The sequence below is a fragment of the Pantherophis guttatus genome, chromosome 1 (genome assembly GCF_059756535.1).
Source record: "Pantherophis guttatus breed Tessera chromosome 1, ASM5975653v1, whole genome shotgun sequence".
In the NCBI taxonomy this organism is placed as follows: Eukaryota; Metazoa; Chordata; class Lepidosauria; order Squamata; family Colubridae; genus Pantherophis; species Pantherophis guttatus.
Genome location: NC_142063.1, coordinates 98,953,395 through 98,972,320, shown reverse-complemented (window position 1 = coordinate 98,972,320; position 18,926 = coordinate 98,953,395). Strand labels below are relative to the sequence as shown.

General features: G+C 36.8%; 1 protein-coding gene across 12 annotated transcripts in view; it reads right to left on the bottom strand.

Moving 5' to 3' along the window:
- Positions 1-18,926, bottom strand: part of DENND2B (DENN domain containing 2B) — a 152,216-nt gene that overhangs the window by 7,985 nt on the left and 125,305 nt on the right. For all 12 annotated transcript variants that reach the window (XM_087879085.1, XM_087879075.1, XM_087879070.1 and 9 more), the window contains 4 exons: positions 18,275-18,352; positions 14,930-15,070; positions 12,599-12,747; positions 722-899 (listed from right to left, as the gene is read on the bottom strand). In XM_087879085.1, coding sequence (XP_087735211.1) covers positions 722-899; positions 12,599-12,747; positions 14,930-15,070; positions 18,275-18,352 — 546 coding nt within the window. The remainder of the gene's footprint in view (positions 1-721; positions 900-12,598; positions 12,748-14,929; positions 15,071-18,274; positions 18,353-18,926) is intronic.

The following is an 18,926-nucleotide window of genomic DNA, read 5'->3' as shown; positions in this document are numbered from 1 at the left end:
CGAAATCAATCCTACCAAGACACTTATCCCCTGCTTTTATGATATTTCAGTATAAAATAACACCAGATACACCTGGTTGTCGTTGATCCTGATTTCCACAGTGATAGCTACTTCTCACATTTCAGTCCCTTTTCAGCTACTTTCCAACAAGCTTTAATTCCAAATTACAGCAAATCAATATATAGGCTTTTTCAAAGATTTTTTGAAAAACAAGTTGACAAAGTTCAAAGACTTTCATCCAAGATCTTCACTGGCATAATGTCCCCTTTCTTCTTGCCAATATATTTATTATACAATATTTTAATATTGCCACAATTAAGCTTCTAGATGGTGAACAAAAAAATCTCAAAAAATTGTCTTCATGAGAAATTTAAAAAAAAAACCACTGTCAGAATCATACGATCAACTCCACCAAGCATTAAAAATCATCAAAAGGCATCCTTCAAATAAAAAGTTTTCAAAAGATTTCTAAAGTCCAATAAAGGCAAAAAATGGATCTCCAGCAACATAGATGCTGGCATACTTATTTTCACCCTTGGAAGCTTCTTCAGTCGATTTGGGATCAGTAATCCCTCAGTCCAAGTAACCCCAGACTTTGCCTTTAAAAAGAGCCACCAGAGAACTCTAACTAATGGCCAATACATAAAGCTTTTGATAAAAAAAATATGTTGAATTTATTGAAAACTTCTATTTCCGTATGAGCTATTGAATCCATTCTTACCTCTTCTACAGGTAGCTCCTTTAATTTGGGCAGTGAGCTCGACAACAATCCAACCAAAAATGGAGTTGGGCAGCAGACAATGTCAATCATGGAAGATGGAAGGACGGGAATGAAGGTATGTTGCCATGAGAAGGGGTACAATAAAGCCACTACAGCATGAGAACAACTGGAGAGGGTGCTGAGAAGAAATGAAATTATATTGTTATGTGCCATCTTCTACCTTTTTTCTTAATAAAACTCAAGAAAGACTATTCTATGCTTCTCTATTCCATGACATACATAAGCACTGCATCCAAGATAAGTAATGTACAATAAGAACACTGATTAAAAAGTATCAAATTTAAAAAATGAGATTATCCACATTCACAATTGATAACTTCTCTGTAAGCACAGAGACCATATTTTCTTCGAAAAAATAAAGGACAAACCTGAAAAAGGAGCATACCTGAAAGAGGTTGGTGTATGGATAAAAAAAAATAAATGATAAAGGATTAAAAATGTCAGAATTTGCCTCATAGGCCATTTTGGACCATTTTTGGACCTCTCAAAAGCAGGAGAAAAATGCCTGAAGGTAAGTGGTGTGCAGCAAGATCCTCATAAGGGCTGGGTGATGGGGCCAATCTATCACTCCCAAAGATGTATCTTGGAGAATGGCATGAAGCAGCATTTCTCATTGGTAGCGGTGGCACTAGGGCTCACAAACAGGCCTGGGCCAATGGGAAGGCCCAGTATTGTAGCCAATGTCACTATGCAGGGCAGCCTAGATGGGGGGGGGGGGGGATAGGCAAGCAGCAACCCTTCAGTTTTAAGGTGGGCATGTTGCCATGTGCCCAAATTTTTATTGTATGACCATGCAGGCATTGCAACAACCAGCCCATGTCATAACTGCTTTCTATCAGCAACATTGTAACTTTCAATGGTCGCTGAGTGAATAGTCATTAAATGAGGATTAACTGCTATATAAAGCGGCACTCCCTTATAGTGCCGAAGATGCTACCTAGCCAGGTAATGAAATATCTGTAATAAAACAACCAAGCTCAGAGAGCACCAAGGATTCAACAAGGCAACCCCCGAGTTACATATATTCTATTGGTACCACATATATTGGCATCAAACACAAAAGCACACAAATGAGAAAAATTTGCATTCAGGCAAACCTCATATTATTTTCATATTTTATATGAAAAATATTTCATATTTTAGTTTCATATTATTTTCTTAAGTAGAATAACTGCTAATAACCTTGGCAGAAAGTTGCCATGTTTATTTATTAAATTTATATGTCACCATTTTGCTATCCAGAGTAATAATGGGCATTGTACAATGTACTTTTGTGCTTTAAAAGCTAATCTCTTCTAGTTTAAAGCACAGTAAAGGTCAAAATGTACCTACCAAATGTCCTATGGCAACTCTGTTAACATTTCTAATAGTCTGGCTACTGATATCTTTCTGACAATGTCTGGCAACTGCTCTTCCTTTATCCTTCAACTATTGTTCATGCACCATCTATCACTGCTTACCTTTGTCACACCTCATCTAAAAGGACAACTTGTCTATGATTCTATCTGGTCTGGAGACCAAAAGAATAAAAGTTTCCAGCTAGACCGAATGCAGTTTTCCTTGATAGCATTTGTTTTTTCAATTTCTCCATTTACCAAAGATAGAATAACAAAAATGCTGTTTATTTGCAGAACATTTTCCAAAGGAAGGCACTTCAAACCACCACAAATTTAGAAATGCTTTTGTGTCTTTCCAGGAAGACTACACTTTTAACTAGGACATCTCCTCACTACTTTCATATTCTGCAAGGCAAAAGTCAGATTCCCCCCCCCCATCAGCCTTTAAGGAAGAAAAGAAAAAGGAAAGAACTTTTATCATATGTGCCCCCCACAAATTTGTTAACACTGGTTTCCAAAACAACAAAAGTATCACACTATAGTTAACAAAATGTCCCAAATTAGTGACAGTGAGCAAAGTTTGAATCACAGTTAGGATTTATTTAAGCCAGATTTTAGTAACAAGGGGTTGTAGGTGTGCGTGTGCGCATACACAATACTTGTTTCTAGTGTGAAAGTACACACAGACATACACACACTAACTTCAGAGCTTTTATTAGTTGAAATGCTGTCTTGTAATGAGTGATCCATTTACTGATATGCAAGGCCATAAGGTGACTCTAGATGGCATCAAACCTCTGTTTGGAATCTTTTTGCTGCCTGGGAGCAAAAGTTATTCCTAAAGAGTACACAGCAGAGAATACACAAAACTATTTACCCAGTACTAACTACAGATGGGATCCCAGAGGAAAATTTGGGGTCTCTTTTTGTCTGAACATTCTTGCAACACTTATTTTTACAGTAATCTGACTTCTCTAACAATAATTTGTGCGCTATCAGATCTTCCTGCCTGTTGAAGCCATCACTGCTGCGTTGGCCATGGTTTCTTGCATCCTTTTTTCCTTTCAAGAGACAATATGGGAGAGCAAGCTGCAACAGATGCCTAAGGCCTTTGACTGCTAGCATTTGAAGCTCTCCATATGGAAGCGCATCAGACCACGGAATCAGAAATTTGGGATGTTTCCCAAATTAAGTGGCCATTGCACAATCTCTGTCTTATTCATGGAATGTTATAAGAGATTTAGATAGCTATGTGCTCCTTTTGTAATCATCAGTTTTTCCTACCCCTTCCATCATTTTTCTGTCCAGAGAAAATGTTTTTAGTAGCAATAGCAGTCATCTATCTAGAAGCCCTGTAAACCCTGTGCCAATCCAATAAACTCAACAGAACTGGGAGGGGAGAAGTTGAGGCAGAACTTCTTACTGGCAGAACTGTCACTGGTAAAAAGCTGATTATTAGAAATTACAATGCTTTGGACAGATTTTAGGAATTCTGCAACAAACCAACCCTACACATTAAATATAGTAATACCAATACGACTCTCTTTTGCACATATATAGGCTCTAATATATATGTGAAAATGAGTATGAACTAAATTGGCTGAATCAGTATTTGCTTAGGAAAATAACTCTTTTAGCAATCAGAAATTAAGCTGTTCTCCTGCGTAAAAAGGCTAGCTTTTCACACAGTGACAAGAAAAGTAGCACTAGATGTCTCTTCCCACTCTAGGTAGGCACAGATTGGAAAGAAAAATTTTAAGGGGTCTCCAACAATCCAGAATGAAGGGCACTCTGCTTTGAAATATTAGCTATACTTCTTCCAGGCACTTTGACACCTCTTGAAAAAAATATTTAAGCAGATATTTGGCTGACATATTTATTCACATTGCAAATTCTCTTCATTTATCATTTGTTTTTGCTATCATTGTATTCCATTTGATAGTTAATTTACTGGTATTCCCTTTTTACAATGTTTTTTGATGATAGTTTAATATGATCACCTTGACTATATTTATACCTCGGTTTCCTATTTCAAAATTAAAGAAAAAACAAATATCATATACTCTTCTCTTTATCCCATATACAGGCAAGCCGGGCTGGGTTAAAAAAATTTTAATTGGGAAATTTTATGGGTAAGGGGTTTTAAATTGGGGAAGCCAAAGATAAATTTAATTTTGTTTTATAGTATTTTAATATTTGTATTGTGTGTTTTTAATTTTGGCTGTTCACCGCCCCGAGTCCTTCGGGAGAGGGGGGTGGTATAAAAATTTAAAAAATAAATAAATAAATAAAATTGGGACCTGAATTTTCATCACTAAGCAATGTGGTTGTAAAGCAAACTGCATTGCTTAGTGACAGCAATCCCTGCAGTCCTGGTTGCCACTGTTAACTGAATCATGTGACCTCAGGGGTGCTAGGGCAGCTGGAATTCTGAGGACTTCAATAATTTTGAACGGTTACTGAATGGAATGGTTGTAGGTCAAGGACTACTTTTATGAGTAACCTAGAACTGCCACATAACAGCTTATTCTTGGGGATAGCTTCTTAGTTCAGGAGCTTTCTTTTTGTATGAAATTCCTTATGCTTCAAAGATTGCTGTTTACTCCAGGGTGGATTTGATTTAAATCGAGTTGATTTAAATCACAATTTAAATCATGATTTAAATCACTAGTAAAAAGGCTTGATTTAAATCAACTCGATTTAAATCATAATTTTTAAAGAGCAACTGTCATCTCTGCTACTCCTTTGACCCACTGTTGACTCACCGATAGTCCCAGTGTTGCAGAATATACACCTATGCTACATAACTAAGCTCCATTTCATGCTGAATAAACTAAATTATTTATGTGTCTTAAATAGAAAACTATCTTACGATAGATTTTTACCCCAAAAGTTTTTTATTAAAATAAATTTGATAAAAATCAAAAAAATCTGATTTAAATAAAAAAAATCTGATTTAAATTTTAAAAATCTGATTTTTTTGATTTTTTTTTTAAAAAAATCATTGATTTTTATCCACCCTGGTTTACTCTGATTCTTTTGGTTTGGGTGAAATATTTGCTACAATAAATGTACTGCAATATATTCAGAAAAAAATAGGCTGTTTGACGTGCAATCTGTTTGACTCTTCCAATCTTGCAATTCCTGACGCGCATGGGAACTTTAACGTTTATAGGAGACAATCTTAGAGAAAGGAGTTTTCCCATTTGCAGATGGAATTCCAACATCTTTGGAATGAATTCAGTTCCACAGAGGGCCTTGGGTCAAGGCAGCTGGCAATCATGATTAATGCAGCCTCCTTATCAAACATTTCCCTTTCAGAAGTGTTATCTAGCATGTGAGGCTTTGGCCTTGACTTTTATCTTGCTCAATAAAATATAAAGCTTTTTCCCACCCTGAAAAAGAAAACAATGTTCTGATTAAGAAAAGAAAAATAGGACAGGCTTGAGATTTTCAAGCATAATTTTTTAACTTACTTTTAATGACAGTGTAGCTGATCAACTAAAAAAATAAATGAAGCTAAAATGAGAGCCAAATTAATCTAAAAATGAGAACACAAACATTCCTCTAGTTTCTATAAAACGTCCTTTTCTAGCTCGCACTCTTCGAGAAAGCAGGACTATGAGGAACTCATACACACACATACACCATCCTCTCTCTTATGTGCAGTTCTCACGCTTGGGCCCATTCTCCTGAGATCTGCCTCACTGAGAAACTGAAGGTAGTAATATCTGGGCAGTTATATTTGATTTTAACTGCTGCAGCAACAGTAACAAAAAGATTATATTGTAGTCAAATATAGTAAAATCAGGCATTTAAACTTTACTGGATTTGATATGGCAGAGGCTTTCAAAGATAAGAAAGGAGGCTTTATACTCTGAAAGTTCATTTGATACAGCAAATGTCACTATCAGATACTCTATTTGACTTTGCTGGGATTAAAAGAAAAAAGAAAATCAGGTTGGCTTGATTCAAACAATCAGAATAGATTTCTAAATGGCTCCTTACATATTTGAATTGTTTCGTCTTTAGATATATATATCCAAAGGCCAGCCTTCAATGAAGCTTTGTGTCTCATACTAAGTCAAGGGCAGATAATAGTCTCACCCTACAATCAAGCTGGGAATTCTTGGGATTCCATTCCCAAGACCCATGGAGGGCACCAACTTGGACATGGCTGGTATAAGTCTTTATGTAGATTGTCACATTCGGGGGCGGGGGGGGGAATCCTGACTTACCTCTTCAACCAATAGAATTGTCATCTACCCCAACATCTAACTTTCCTAATCATACTATATCTGCAGATATTACAGATGAATTGATAGCCTTTATACATTGTCCCCCAAAAGCAAAATGGATAACTACAGGTAGTCCACAATTTACAACTATTTGTTTAGTGACCAAAGTTACAGCACTGGAAAAAGTGACTTACCACCAGTCCGCAAGCAGCAACCCATGGTCAAGTAATTGCAATTTGGGCACTTAGCAACTAGCTTATACTTATGACAGTTGCAGAGTTCCAGGATCACAAAATCGCCATTTGCAACCTTCCCAGCTGGCTTCCAACAAACAACGTCAATGGAGGAAACTTGATTCCTTAATGACTGTGTGATTCACTTAACAACTAAAGCGATTCACTTAATGACTGTAACTATAGCAAAAAAAGGTTGTAAAATTGGGTGTGACTCGCTTAACAAATGCCTTGCTTAGCAACAAGAATTCCAATCCCAATTGTGGTTGTAAGTTGAGGACTACCTGTATATGAAGAACTGAACTGCCAATAGAGTTTCTTATGTAAGAAAACTCAGAGTGGTAAAAAGTAGCACTAAATCACTGAAAAAATCAAACATATTAATACATAGAAATGATTTTAGAAAATATTCATCTTTTGAATGGGTATAAATATTATAAAGAAGTATAATTTTATAGGAACTACAAGGGAAGATGATGTTAGATCCTCATTAATCTATTAATTTATCCAACAGCTTGTTGATGTGATGTGCCACATAAAAGGAGGTTATATCTCAGAATTGGCCAAATGAGTACATACAATCTTAAAATGTTCTTGAAGCTGGAAATACCAGTGTGCCCCACAGTTGGATTCTTGGTCAGAATACAATCAACAGTTGCTAGAAAATCATGAGTTTAATCATACATAAAGCTCTACTAAAAACAATGCTACCTAGGAAAACAAGAGAATACTGCACAAAAAGTCAATGTGCCACAGCAACTTTGTGAAAAGTTAAAACAATACTATGATCATGATGTAGACATAATATATGTGGATTTTTCACAAAGAACTCCCTATCATTCTGATCAGCAGATTAGGGGAAAATGCGTAACAGGAAGTGTAGTTAATCTGTGGAATGATGGATAGTGAGCTCTCCTACACTGACTACATTTAAGCAGAAGTTGGGGAGCCATCCATAATGGATTCTTTAATTTGGTTGGTTTCTGCACTGAGCAGGAAATGATCTCTCCAATGCTATCGTTCTATTGCCTATGATCTGCTTCAACTATATTTATATTTTGATCAGCACTTAAAATCAAATTGCTTTCTAGTCATGCCAGCAAGAACCCCTTCAAGCACGGTCTTTCACAATAAGGAGGAATTTTCCTAAAATTGTAATCCAGGAGGGATTCCAAATGAGATTATGTAATTCACAAGACGTTTAGGATATACCAATGTGCTCCGAAGACGACATAGAGCTAAATACGTTGGTGTTCTGAAGATAAAAAGACTGCTGATCTAATTTCCCATGGGACATGGAAACTGAAACTATGGGATCTTTTTGCCCTTCGTCAAAATGGAGAAATTACATGCTATGCATAGTTCGTTACAACATTTCTTCCTGTCAGAAATATCAAAATAAGAACATGAGTCATTGTTGCTCTTTAGCCATGAAATAAAATTGTCAGTGGAAAAAATACAAAGTGAATAGTTGTGACTGTGAGAAAAGTTTCCAAATTGCAGAATACGCTAACACATGCACCCTGGAACAATAGTTACATTCAAAGTCAACAAAGTAAAGGCACAAATTAGGAAGAATAGCTTGCACAAAAAGGTGACATTTACATATAACCCTCAGAAATATTTAAAGAATAAAAGTTTCAGGCACATAAAACACGGTAAACAGGTTGGAAGATGAGACATGCATTTTATAGATGAAAATAAGCATTTTTATTGATTTTCCAGTCTTAAATATGCATTTAGCATGAGGGTTATGCAAATCTGGTGATGGCTGATGGGTGCTCCCTATCCCTTACTATCTTTTTAAGTTATAGATTTTAATCTTGTTTTTTAACTGTGTTCTTAACTGAGCTTTTTAGTCACATTTTTATATTATTTTATGATGGTATACTACCTGGAGTCACTTAGGTGAGATGGGCAGTGCAGAAATTTGATAAATAAACAAAAGCTATTTTGCAGTAGATTGCTTACAGACTACAATGCAAACATTTGGCGCAGACCACACTTTACTCTGGTTCACATACAGTTGCCATAATGTCATTTAGTAGCCCACAATACAAGTTACTAATTTGTCCAATATCAGTCCAGAGATTTGGAACCATGGTTTGAAATGTTCTTAATAAGTCCATTCTTTCAGCAGGTCTTATTGTGCGACTGATGAGCTGACATCCATAACTAGTGTGCTACATCTACCTTGGTAGGTATGAAACTATGCAAACCTTGCCTGAAATCCTGTTTTGTTTTGTTTTTTTTCTTACATTATATTTGTAATGGAGTCTTGTTTTGGAATTGGGAAGAACATGCTGACGGGGCAAAAGTTCATTACCATTATCTTAGCCTGCTTGGTGTGTATAGAGTTTGGTCCAAAGTCCTGAGGTAATACAACACTGAAACAACCAAAAATAATATAGTACAATTCCTATATTATCTTCTCAGAATTATCCCATGGCATACAGTGTAGTTTACTCCCAAATAAACTGCCTTGTAACCAGTCTCTGTAGTGAGTTTATTTTTTTATTATTTTTTGAACTTTTGAAAAAATTGCTCCTCCTTGCATATGCAGCAAAAGGCTTTGATCAAAATCTTAAGTCTGCATGGCAGGCCAAAGTGGTCCCAGTTTAATTATATGTTGACATGATTGTGGCAAATGACCTTTCTGACAAAATGCAGAACACAAACAACTTTTGAATGATAAAGCTGAAGTTGGGAGCACAAAATGAGAAGGAATTGCATTCTTTCCACATCACATCAGCCAATTATCAGATATCTACTTGTACAAAACTGTTTTAACTATGGTTACAATGTAAAGAATAACTTTTTAACTATTCATCCTTCTACCAAGTTTTTTTTCCCATGAATGCAAGCCAATATAAACCTTGTGTTAAAAAGACATGAGTCATGCTTATGGATTTATCTTGTTGGGGCATTGTGTATAAAGGAAAAAAAAACAAAATAAAAAAAAAATCCTAGGATACTTGATGAGAATTTTAGGTTTTGCTGTAAAATAATTTTGGTTGTCTGAATTTACAATTATCTTTTCTTGCCATCGTGTAGAAGAAATTCTTGTACAATACTGTTCTGCCCCAGCTACGGACCCCAAAGAACGCAGCACAGACAAAGTCCATACAAACCTTAGTTTACTAATTAAGGACTACTAATGAGCTTTCTTAGTAGTTGTTCGAACACAAGTACAGTTTAAATCAGTCTTTTCTGAACAAGGGCTGTTAATTTAACTTCATTAACAGCCACAAGAATCCAAAGAATAATAACTCAATCCTGAGGCACAGTATTTCAGATAACCATAATCTTACTGTGGTTGGCAGAATACCCAGAAGCAATTTGCAGGAAAACTGACAAGAGATAAACAAGAGCCGAATCAAACGTTTCTGGAATCAAGACACCAAGGAATATGAACTAAGTTGTTTCCTGCAAATTGCATCAGTCGTCGTCCTTCCTTAAATAGGCTAGGGGAGCGGCCAATTAGCCCCAAGCCTTACTCTCGAGGAGACCTCCTCCTGAGGAGCCACTCCTGTCTTTTAACAGCTCTGCGTGCTTGTGCATCGAGAAGAGACTCCTCCTCTTCTTCCTCTTCACTTATGGGAGCTTCTGGAGGTTCTGAAGGCCCTGGCTGAATCCCTGCCTCTGGCACCACATCTTCTCCAGCCTCCTCATTGTCTGCCTTGAGCGCCAGCTGTACAGATTGCTGGAGCAGCACCACACCAGTCTCCTCGCTGTCGGAATCAGCTACTAACTGCACAGGCCGCTGACGGGCCACAACAAATACTCCAGTAACTTCCAAAAGCTATTACGAAGATATTATTACAAAGATATCTACAATGGTAAAATCTTATAAAGGAATGGATTTTGGTTCTTTTATTCTCTTTAATATTTGTGTACATAGAGGGTTTTAGTGTAGTGTGACAGGGTGGCAATTAATCCCATTCTGCTTTTGGGTAATTGCACCTTGATTAGAGAATGGATCGTGACTATTTCCTTGAAGTATACTTTAAGAAAATAAACCCGAAGATATATTTTCTAAGAAAAACTCATTTATTTGTTATAAAGAAAATAAAACATCTTACTAGCTAATTAATTACATCTTGGCAAAGCTTTCCCGGCCACCTCTCCTGGCCAGAGAACAAAGAAAGATAGAAGAAGGTGAAAGAATGTGGACATGCGCAGTTAGCTTAGAGATAAGAACTTGGCAAGCTACGGTAAGTCTGAAAGTTCAAAAATAAGAGCTCATCTGGTAAATACAAAAACGCAGTGACATAGTGGTTAAGGCATTAGGCCAGAAACCAAGAGACTAGAGTTTTAATCCCACTTTAGGCACAAAGCCAGCTAGGTGACCCTGGGCCAGTCAACCCTAGAAAGGAAACAATGGCAAACTATTTCTGAAACTTTTCCTAACAAACTGCAGGAACTTGTCTCGGCAGTCACCACCAGCCAACACTGTCTCAAAGGCACAAATAACAAAAACAAAAAACACCCATGATAGAGGAGTTTAATCACATTTATAACATGATATATAATATCAAATATAATAGTACATACCACAATATTCAGCACTCCAATTACTGGATAAGAAAAAAAAAGATCAAAGCCCAATTTGGACAGGTATGAATCAGTGATTCATTTACCATAATGGGGTGTTAATGACCATTGAATCTGTGCAGGATCCAGCTCCCATTTACTAACACTGTTATCTGTGTTAACTGATAAATAGACTCCAATGGTTTTAGATAATATTTTCACAGCCTAATCTGGCAATGTTAATTGAACCTGGATTCTATCTATGCATGAAGTGTGTGCTCCAGCCATGCATTAAAGCTGCATCACAGAACCAACAATGTAATACCTGAAAAGCAGAATAAATCCATGCAAGAACAGATATCATCATGATAACAGAAGGCAAGTATGACCACTTGGCCATAAAATGAATCATAACAGTGCAAGTTTGTGGATTCAATCACCTCAGTAAATATTACTACTATTAATTTTTAATTCCGAACGCTGAAGGTTTGGAATGGAGGCTTTTTGGCGAATGGGAAGAAAATGGGGAGGGGGATTTTCCTGCTTGTCATTCATTTCTCAAGCTCAGCACAGACTGAGGGAAGGGTGGCAGGCAGGAAAATCCCCCTCCCCATTTTCCTCCTGTTCACCAAAATGCCTCCCATTTGTATCCAAAAAAGAGGGAAAAAGTAAAGCAGCTGGCCAGGAAGCTACTTGCTTCTGACCAACAAGCAGAAGCACTGCGCCCAGAAAGAGAAGGGCAAAAGCAGTATTTGCTCCACTCCAAGGAGCCAGCGGGCTGCAACTGCAGCCAGACAGTTGCCCTCCCCCCTGCGCCGCCACTTGTGCTCTCCTCACCCATCCTCCCGGACTTATTTTCAGGATAGGGGTAATAATTAGGCCCACGCCTCAAAAAATTAGGGTTGGGCTTATTACTGAGGTGGGTCGTGTTTTCAGAGAAACACGGTAGGAGTCCTTAGCCTATCTTTTTTGGCCTTGTTATGAAAAGTGATAAGAAACTAGACCTTTCACATTTGCTGTTGAAATTCAAAGATTTAGGAGTGGAATAAAAAGCAATACACCCTTTAATATGCCAATCCCTTTAATATGGCAGAAATGCTCTACTCTGGTGAGAAGTGTTGCCTTTTTCTTTTTTTGCTTAATACTGTGCATCTTTTATTTTACTAAGACACAACATATACACCAATTTTTGAAAGGAAAAGGAAAAGGAAGATGACTACTTTCTGAAGCTATCTACTTCTGCTTTATACAGGGATAGTCTTGGTATTTGCTGAGGATGGGAGCAAAATTTTGTATATAACACTGCTGACAAGTAATTAGCAGAAAGCAATCTACGGTACATTTTTTACAAAATGAAAAGAGACATGATTATAAGGAATATTATGCAAGGTAATATATTATTTTAACCTTTATGAATCACTAACTATTTTCTGCTGATATTTCTATTGACACCCATGAAGTTCTTGTATGGCTCACCTGAGTTTATCTGCTACAAAGATTACTCGTCGCTCCAACAGGAGTGAAGCAAAGATTCTAATGATCTGTCGTATACTCAGACACTTGAAAAGGCATTCAAAGTCGACATGTTCCAGCCGAGAATCCATTGGTCGGCGAAGCTCTATCACCTGAATATATTCCGTAATCAAAATTGACACTCAAATTAGCTTGATGTTAACGTGGGCCATAGCCCAATCTTACATAGCTCAATTATTCTATACTAGTAAAAAAAAAAGTTTTTCAGAATATTTGTGGGTTTCAGACTTGGATGAGGAGTTACAAAATATTATGATCAAATAAACAAATGTCATAAAGTTTGAGATAGTAAATTCATCAGAAGGTAGTATTAGAGGAGGGTCTTGACAATGGGCAGAAACCAGAAAGATGAATTTCAAAAAGGACAAATTCAAATTTCTACATTTTGGTGTGTGTGTAGCATCTGGGTCCACTAATGGATCACAAGGAACATGAACCAATAATGTGATGATTGCATCAGCAGAAGAATGTCAACATTTTAAGTAAAGGTAAAGGTTTCCCCGCACATGCGTGCTAGTCGTTTATGGCTCTAGGGGGCGGTGCTCATCTCCATTTCTAAGCCGAAGAGCCAGCACTGTCCAAAGACGTCTCTGTGGTCATGTGGCCAGCATGACTAAACACCGAAGGTGCACGGAACACTGTTACCTTCCCACCAAAGGTGGTCCCTATTTTTCTACTTGCATTTTTTACATGCTTTCGAACTGCTAGGTTGGCAGAAGCTGGGACAAGTAATGGGAGCTCACCCCGTTATGCAGCACTAGGGATTCGAACCGCTGAACTGCCGACCTTCTGATCGACAAAATTTTAAAGAAATGTCATCATTCCTCTTTATGAAATTATTGGAATTACTGACCAATCTATGTTGGTCAGATCACATTGAATATTAGGCTGGAAGCTCCAATGCTGCCACCTTCTCATGTGTGGGAAAGTAGGAGAGGGGATTTAGGAGAGGGGGTTAGTAGACATAATAGCATTCTTCCTGTCGGTCAAGGTCAGGGCGATCCAGCATCTGGAGAAGGAGTGGTCAGGGGGCTGGATCGGGATGGAACGGATGTTGATTGGAGCATGTGACTGACTGGGTGGAAAAGGGGATGGTTTTGGGAGCTTTGATTTACTGAAGGAAAACCCGGGCTTTTCAGATTCGGGTTTCCCCAGAGGTGCCAGTTTGCCTATCTAGTAAAGAGAACTTTGGAAAATGCTTGCTTCCGCATCTTTACTTGGAGTTGGGTTTTTTTCTGGAACGCTGACATATAAACAATGTCTTCAGATTGCAAGGAAACTGATATCAGCTTGACATTTAAAAAAATTCAAAATGGATGAAGCTGTTCAATAATGGAGTCAGTTGCCTTAGGAGATAGTGAATTCCCTTTGGTTTAAGGTGTTCAGACTAAGGTTAAATGATAATACATTTGAGGATGCTAACAGATTCTTGTACTGGGAATAAGTCAGACAACATGATCTCCAAGGTCCCTACTAACTCTTACATCCTATCAGTCTATATTTCTGAGTTTTTCTATCTAAAATAGTCTCAGCGCAAACTTGATGGCTGGTATTAGCTTATGCAGTTGATCAGAATATAGAGAATGAAACAAGGGTTCATTCTATTATCCATCTAATACGATACATAAACAAATACAAAAGCTAACTGATAATAAGAATATTATCTTTTGCATTAGCTTTGTTTCTATCAGAAATTTTATATATCTCTAGATCAGAGGTCTTCAAACTTTGCAGCTTTAAGACTGGTGGACTTCAACTCCCAGAATTCTCCAGCCATCGTAGCTGGCTGGAGAATTCTGGGAATTGAAGTCCACCAGTCTTAAAGCTGCAAAGTTTGGGGACCCCCTGCTCTAGATTCAGTGGCTTTGTAATGTTTTAGTGACCAAATAGAGGAAACACTGCTAGCTCTTTAAGATGAACTTGTCTGTGATTATGTGTTGCTCCTGATGTAACAGCCAGGGATTAGTCATATGAGAAAACACTGAGACTGATTGCTAGCTTGCCAACCATGAGACAAATCCTGTCAGTATTTTGATTTTTCTTAGTTAATATCAAGAAAGCTTGAAGTAAATACAGATTCAAATTCATAAAAAAGTCATCTGCGCATTGTATATTGGTTAATAAAAATCTTCATAAATGGGAACTATTAAAGAACAGTGACAAAAGCATACAATCCCTATAGTTGTGGTAGCTCTTAATAATCCACTTTCGTTCTTAGTAATACTTTTTTGGAGAATGAATGTTTGCTAGGGCTTTATTTCACAATATATTTACCTCATTTCCAGCTCCAGGCAGGAAGGTTTTGACTTTGATTGTCTTTCCAGGTGCAGGGAAAGGTGACTCCATCAAGCTTCTCATAAATGGATAAACCAGAGCAGCAGAAATCCCTCTCCTTCTTTCAACTTCATCCAGGATCTGATTCATTACAATCAAATCAGAAGTAGAAAAAAAGTAAAACAGTAGCAAACACTTGTGTACTATATAAAAGGGAATGGGAACTCTCTTTTTCATTTCTATTTAGGATTCTGTTCCCTTGGGGCCATTTATACAAAGCTGTCTGCTACTTTTAACATTAAAAATGAATAGTACTGTAATCAAGAGGAAGCAAGGTTTTCTCCTCTTCTGTCTGCAATCTTTTTTCTCTTTATGCACCTCAGTAGACATCTCATTCTCTTTTCTCACAGCCTGACCACATACTAGTCAATAAAGGCAAGGTCCTAGGTGTGCAAATCCTAGGCAGTGCTTACTTCAGTCTAATTGACAATTCTGAATTTCACACAGTTCTGGCACTATGAATTATTCCACAAAAAGAGCTGCTCTCTTCAGAAAAATGTACATAAGAAAGGCATTCCCAATGACACAAATATGGAAAAGATGTTTCTAATACTCAAAATATTCGTACTATCATGAATCAAAATATATATATACAGTAGCATTTTTAATGGATGAATCATATGACTAAAAAACTCATGTTGCCAGCAGGAGTGGAATGAATCTATTCCAAATGAAGAAAACACTAGTTTATTTTAAACTTGTCAATTCAAGTCTCACCACATTGCTACAGTACTAATTGCAGCATGATCAATATGGGTTCGTTACAACTGGATACATAAAATGAACAATTGTCCCTTCACTCTCCTTTTTAAATCATTTTATTTTATTTTAATGGATGTCTAAAAGCACAACCAAGAAAAAAGGGAAGTGGAAAGAAGTGAAGGAGGGACAAGAGATTTATAAAAGATGTATAAAATTGAAAAAAATTCTAAAGTAATGTCAGACTAAAACATTACATTAGCTCCACACATAAAATAATTATTACTATTATTGAAATCAAAGCAATAATTAGCAAAGTAATAATGTTTAGGTAAAAAAAAATTGGCCTTTGGTGGACAAAAAAAAAAGATGATTATTTGAATAAAAAAAGCAATATAGAAATTGAAACTGAATAAATCCTCAGGACTAGGGTTTTTTTTTCATTATAAGATATTTAAAACTATCTATTGAAATAATAATCCAAGTAATGAATAACATACAATGAGCTCTTCGTGGCAAAATACTTTTATCTCTTTGATTTACAAATAAAAAAATGATCTAATTCATTCACAGCCACACTGGTCTATCTTTTTACTGAATATACATAACAAACTTGGAAGGAAGTTAAATGGCCTTTAAGTGATCGAATACATCCTGATCGGGCTGAATTTTTCCAGAAAATATATATAATATCAGATATATCTTGAAGATCTATAAATATATATATAATATTCTGAATATATATTTAGAATAAGAGCAGCGGTGATGCAGTGGCTAGAATGCAGTATTGCAGGCTAATTCTGCTGATTGCCAACTGCCAGCAGTTCGGCAGTTCGAGTCTCACCGGCTCAAGATTGATTCAGCCTTCCATCCTTCCGAGATCAGTAAAATGAGGGCCCAGGTTGTTGAGAGCAAGATGCTGACTCTGTAAACTGCTTAGAGAGGACTGTAAAGCACTGTGAAGAGGCATATAAGTCTAAATGCTATTGGTATATTCTGACTACAAATTAAGGGAAGTTGTATTGAAAGAAGATGAGCATGTTTTTAAAACTGGAGAAAGAAACATTAATAACCTGCACTATGTTGATGTCTCTAATAGTTGAAAATGTAAAGAATCTGCAAGGTATACTAATAAAAGTCAAGGAGCATAATGAAAAAATGGGATTAAAATTAAATATAATGTCAATAGATTTAACAACCAGCCTCAAAATTGACAATGAAGTTATCAAAGTAATGGATAGCTTCAGTATTTTAGATTCAGCCAACATTAAAGGAAGAAGCAGTCCAGAAATATGCCATAAACTAATTCTTGGTAGACCAATTATGAAAACCTTCAAAAATATATTTCAATGTATGCTATGCTATGATGTGCCTATAGTCTATCAAGAAAGATCAGAATAGTTCAAGCAATGATATTCCCCGTGACACTCTATGGAAGCAGACGTTGGACTCTGAAGAAACAAGGTGGATAGACTCAGTAACAGTAGCAATGAGTCCACTGTAAATCAAGTTAGGGATAGATCATCATGGAGAAAAATATATCTATGTGTTTGACATGGATGGTACATAACCAATACTTTAAATGCCATAAGTATCCATACCATCCACATCCATAAGTATACAACAAAATAAGATAGGCACTATCGAAGCTAGAGAGCAGTATCAAAGAAAATGAGTGAGAAACTGTGTTTAGGATATGTCTCCCATATTTTCAACATAGAAATACCCTATATACTTGCAAATAATCCCAGCTGCAGATAAACTGAATCCAATTTGGGAGGAGGAAGTGATGGGAAACCATTTGCCTAGGAAGTTGCATCTGTAATTTTATCTTTGGCCATGTTAACTGGGAATTATGATAGTTGAATCTCAATACAAATGGAGGGGTCCAGATAGGGAAAGGTTGGCCTTCATTACAGAAAAAAAGTAATTGGTATATACAAAGATCTTGAGATTCTTTATGTAACCTATCCTTCCTAGGAGCTTTCACCGAGACTTTCCAACCAAAGAGGAACTATGGTTATTGAGGTCAAATACATCCACAAAGCATCAGATTCACTGAGCTTTCATTTTTTTTTTGTTTCAACATACAATCCCTATTTAGCAATCTGTAGCCCAGGATAGAGGAGAAGTTACTACATACTGTAAGATTTGGTAAATACCAAATCAGTGTGTATACATTTGTTTCTCCTGGTAGATTATTTCAGGCAGTATAGAATGTAAGGATTAAATATGTAGTAAGTCTATAACCATGTCCTGGGAAAAATAATTCTATCCAAGCATTTAATCTTCTAGTAATAAATAGATAATGGATTAGCAGCACTATGCCACACCATCTTTTCAGGTATACGCATCCAGAACTGCAACTCAACCAAAGTAACTTTAGGAAACAAAAAAGCATCAAGACATGTATTTCAGACACAGAAATAATAAAGCATTCATTTATAAGACCACGTAAGTGATTAAAAATATGCAGCAAAATCATTCCAAGATACTGTTATCACCCATCAAGGAAAGAATGCTCCTTCTTGAATAAAAGTTTTCTGCCAGTAGCTAAACAAAGACAATGCTGAAAGACCAGCTTACCTTGGAAAATAAGTCAAAGCAACCCAGGCGGCTGATGACACAATATACTTCAGGCAGGCGTGGTCCTTTTCCACTTGGCTGCCAATTTGAAAAAAATGAGATTTGAATCACTTTTTAAGTCATTTTCAGATAGGATTATGCTTTTTGTATCATTGTTCTGCCATTCTTCCTCAAAGTAGTTACACTGCTTTCCCTATGATGGGAAACCAATTACACAAGGAGTCCTCTTTTCCTGTGACAATTGCTGTACAGTGGAGACACTCCAGCATTCTCCCAAGTCAAACCAGGCACAATTACAACTTCTGCAAGTTGGAACTTGGTTTCATTTTTCCATGGCACATGGAGTCAAACCATCCAGACCACTCACAAGGAAGATCGGAAAAGAGGGATAAACAGTAGTACCATTCTGTGGTCAAATATACTGTGATGGAGATGGCTATGAACTGCATTAATTAATATGCCTGCCGAATCCACAATATATCAGAACCTATAACAGAGTTCTTACACCAATGAATGCAATCAGGAAACAATGATATTTTAGAGAACTGATTCCAGGAACTATGGCATGATCTAAACAGGTTGACTTTATTTTCCTTCTCCTGTCCAACTGTGCAACCACTATGAGGGCAAAATATTTTGGCCCAGGTTCAAC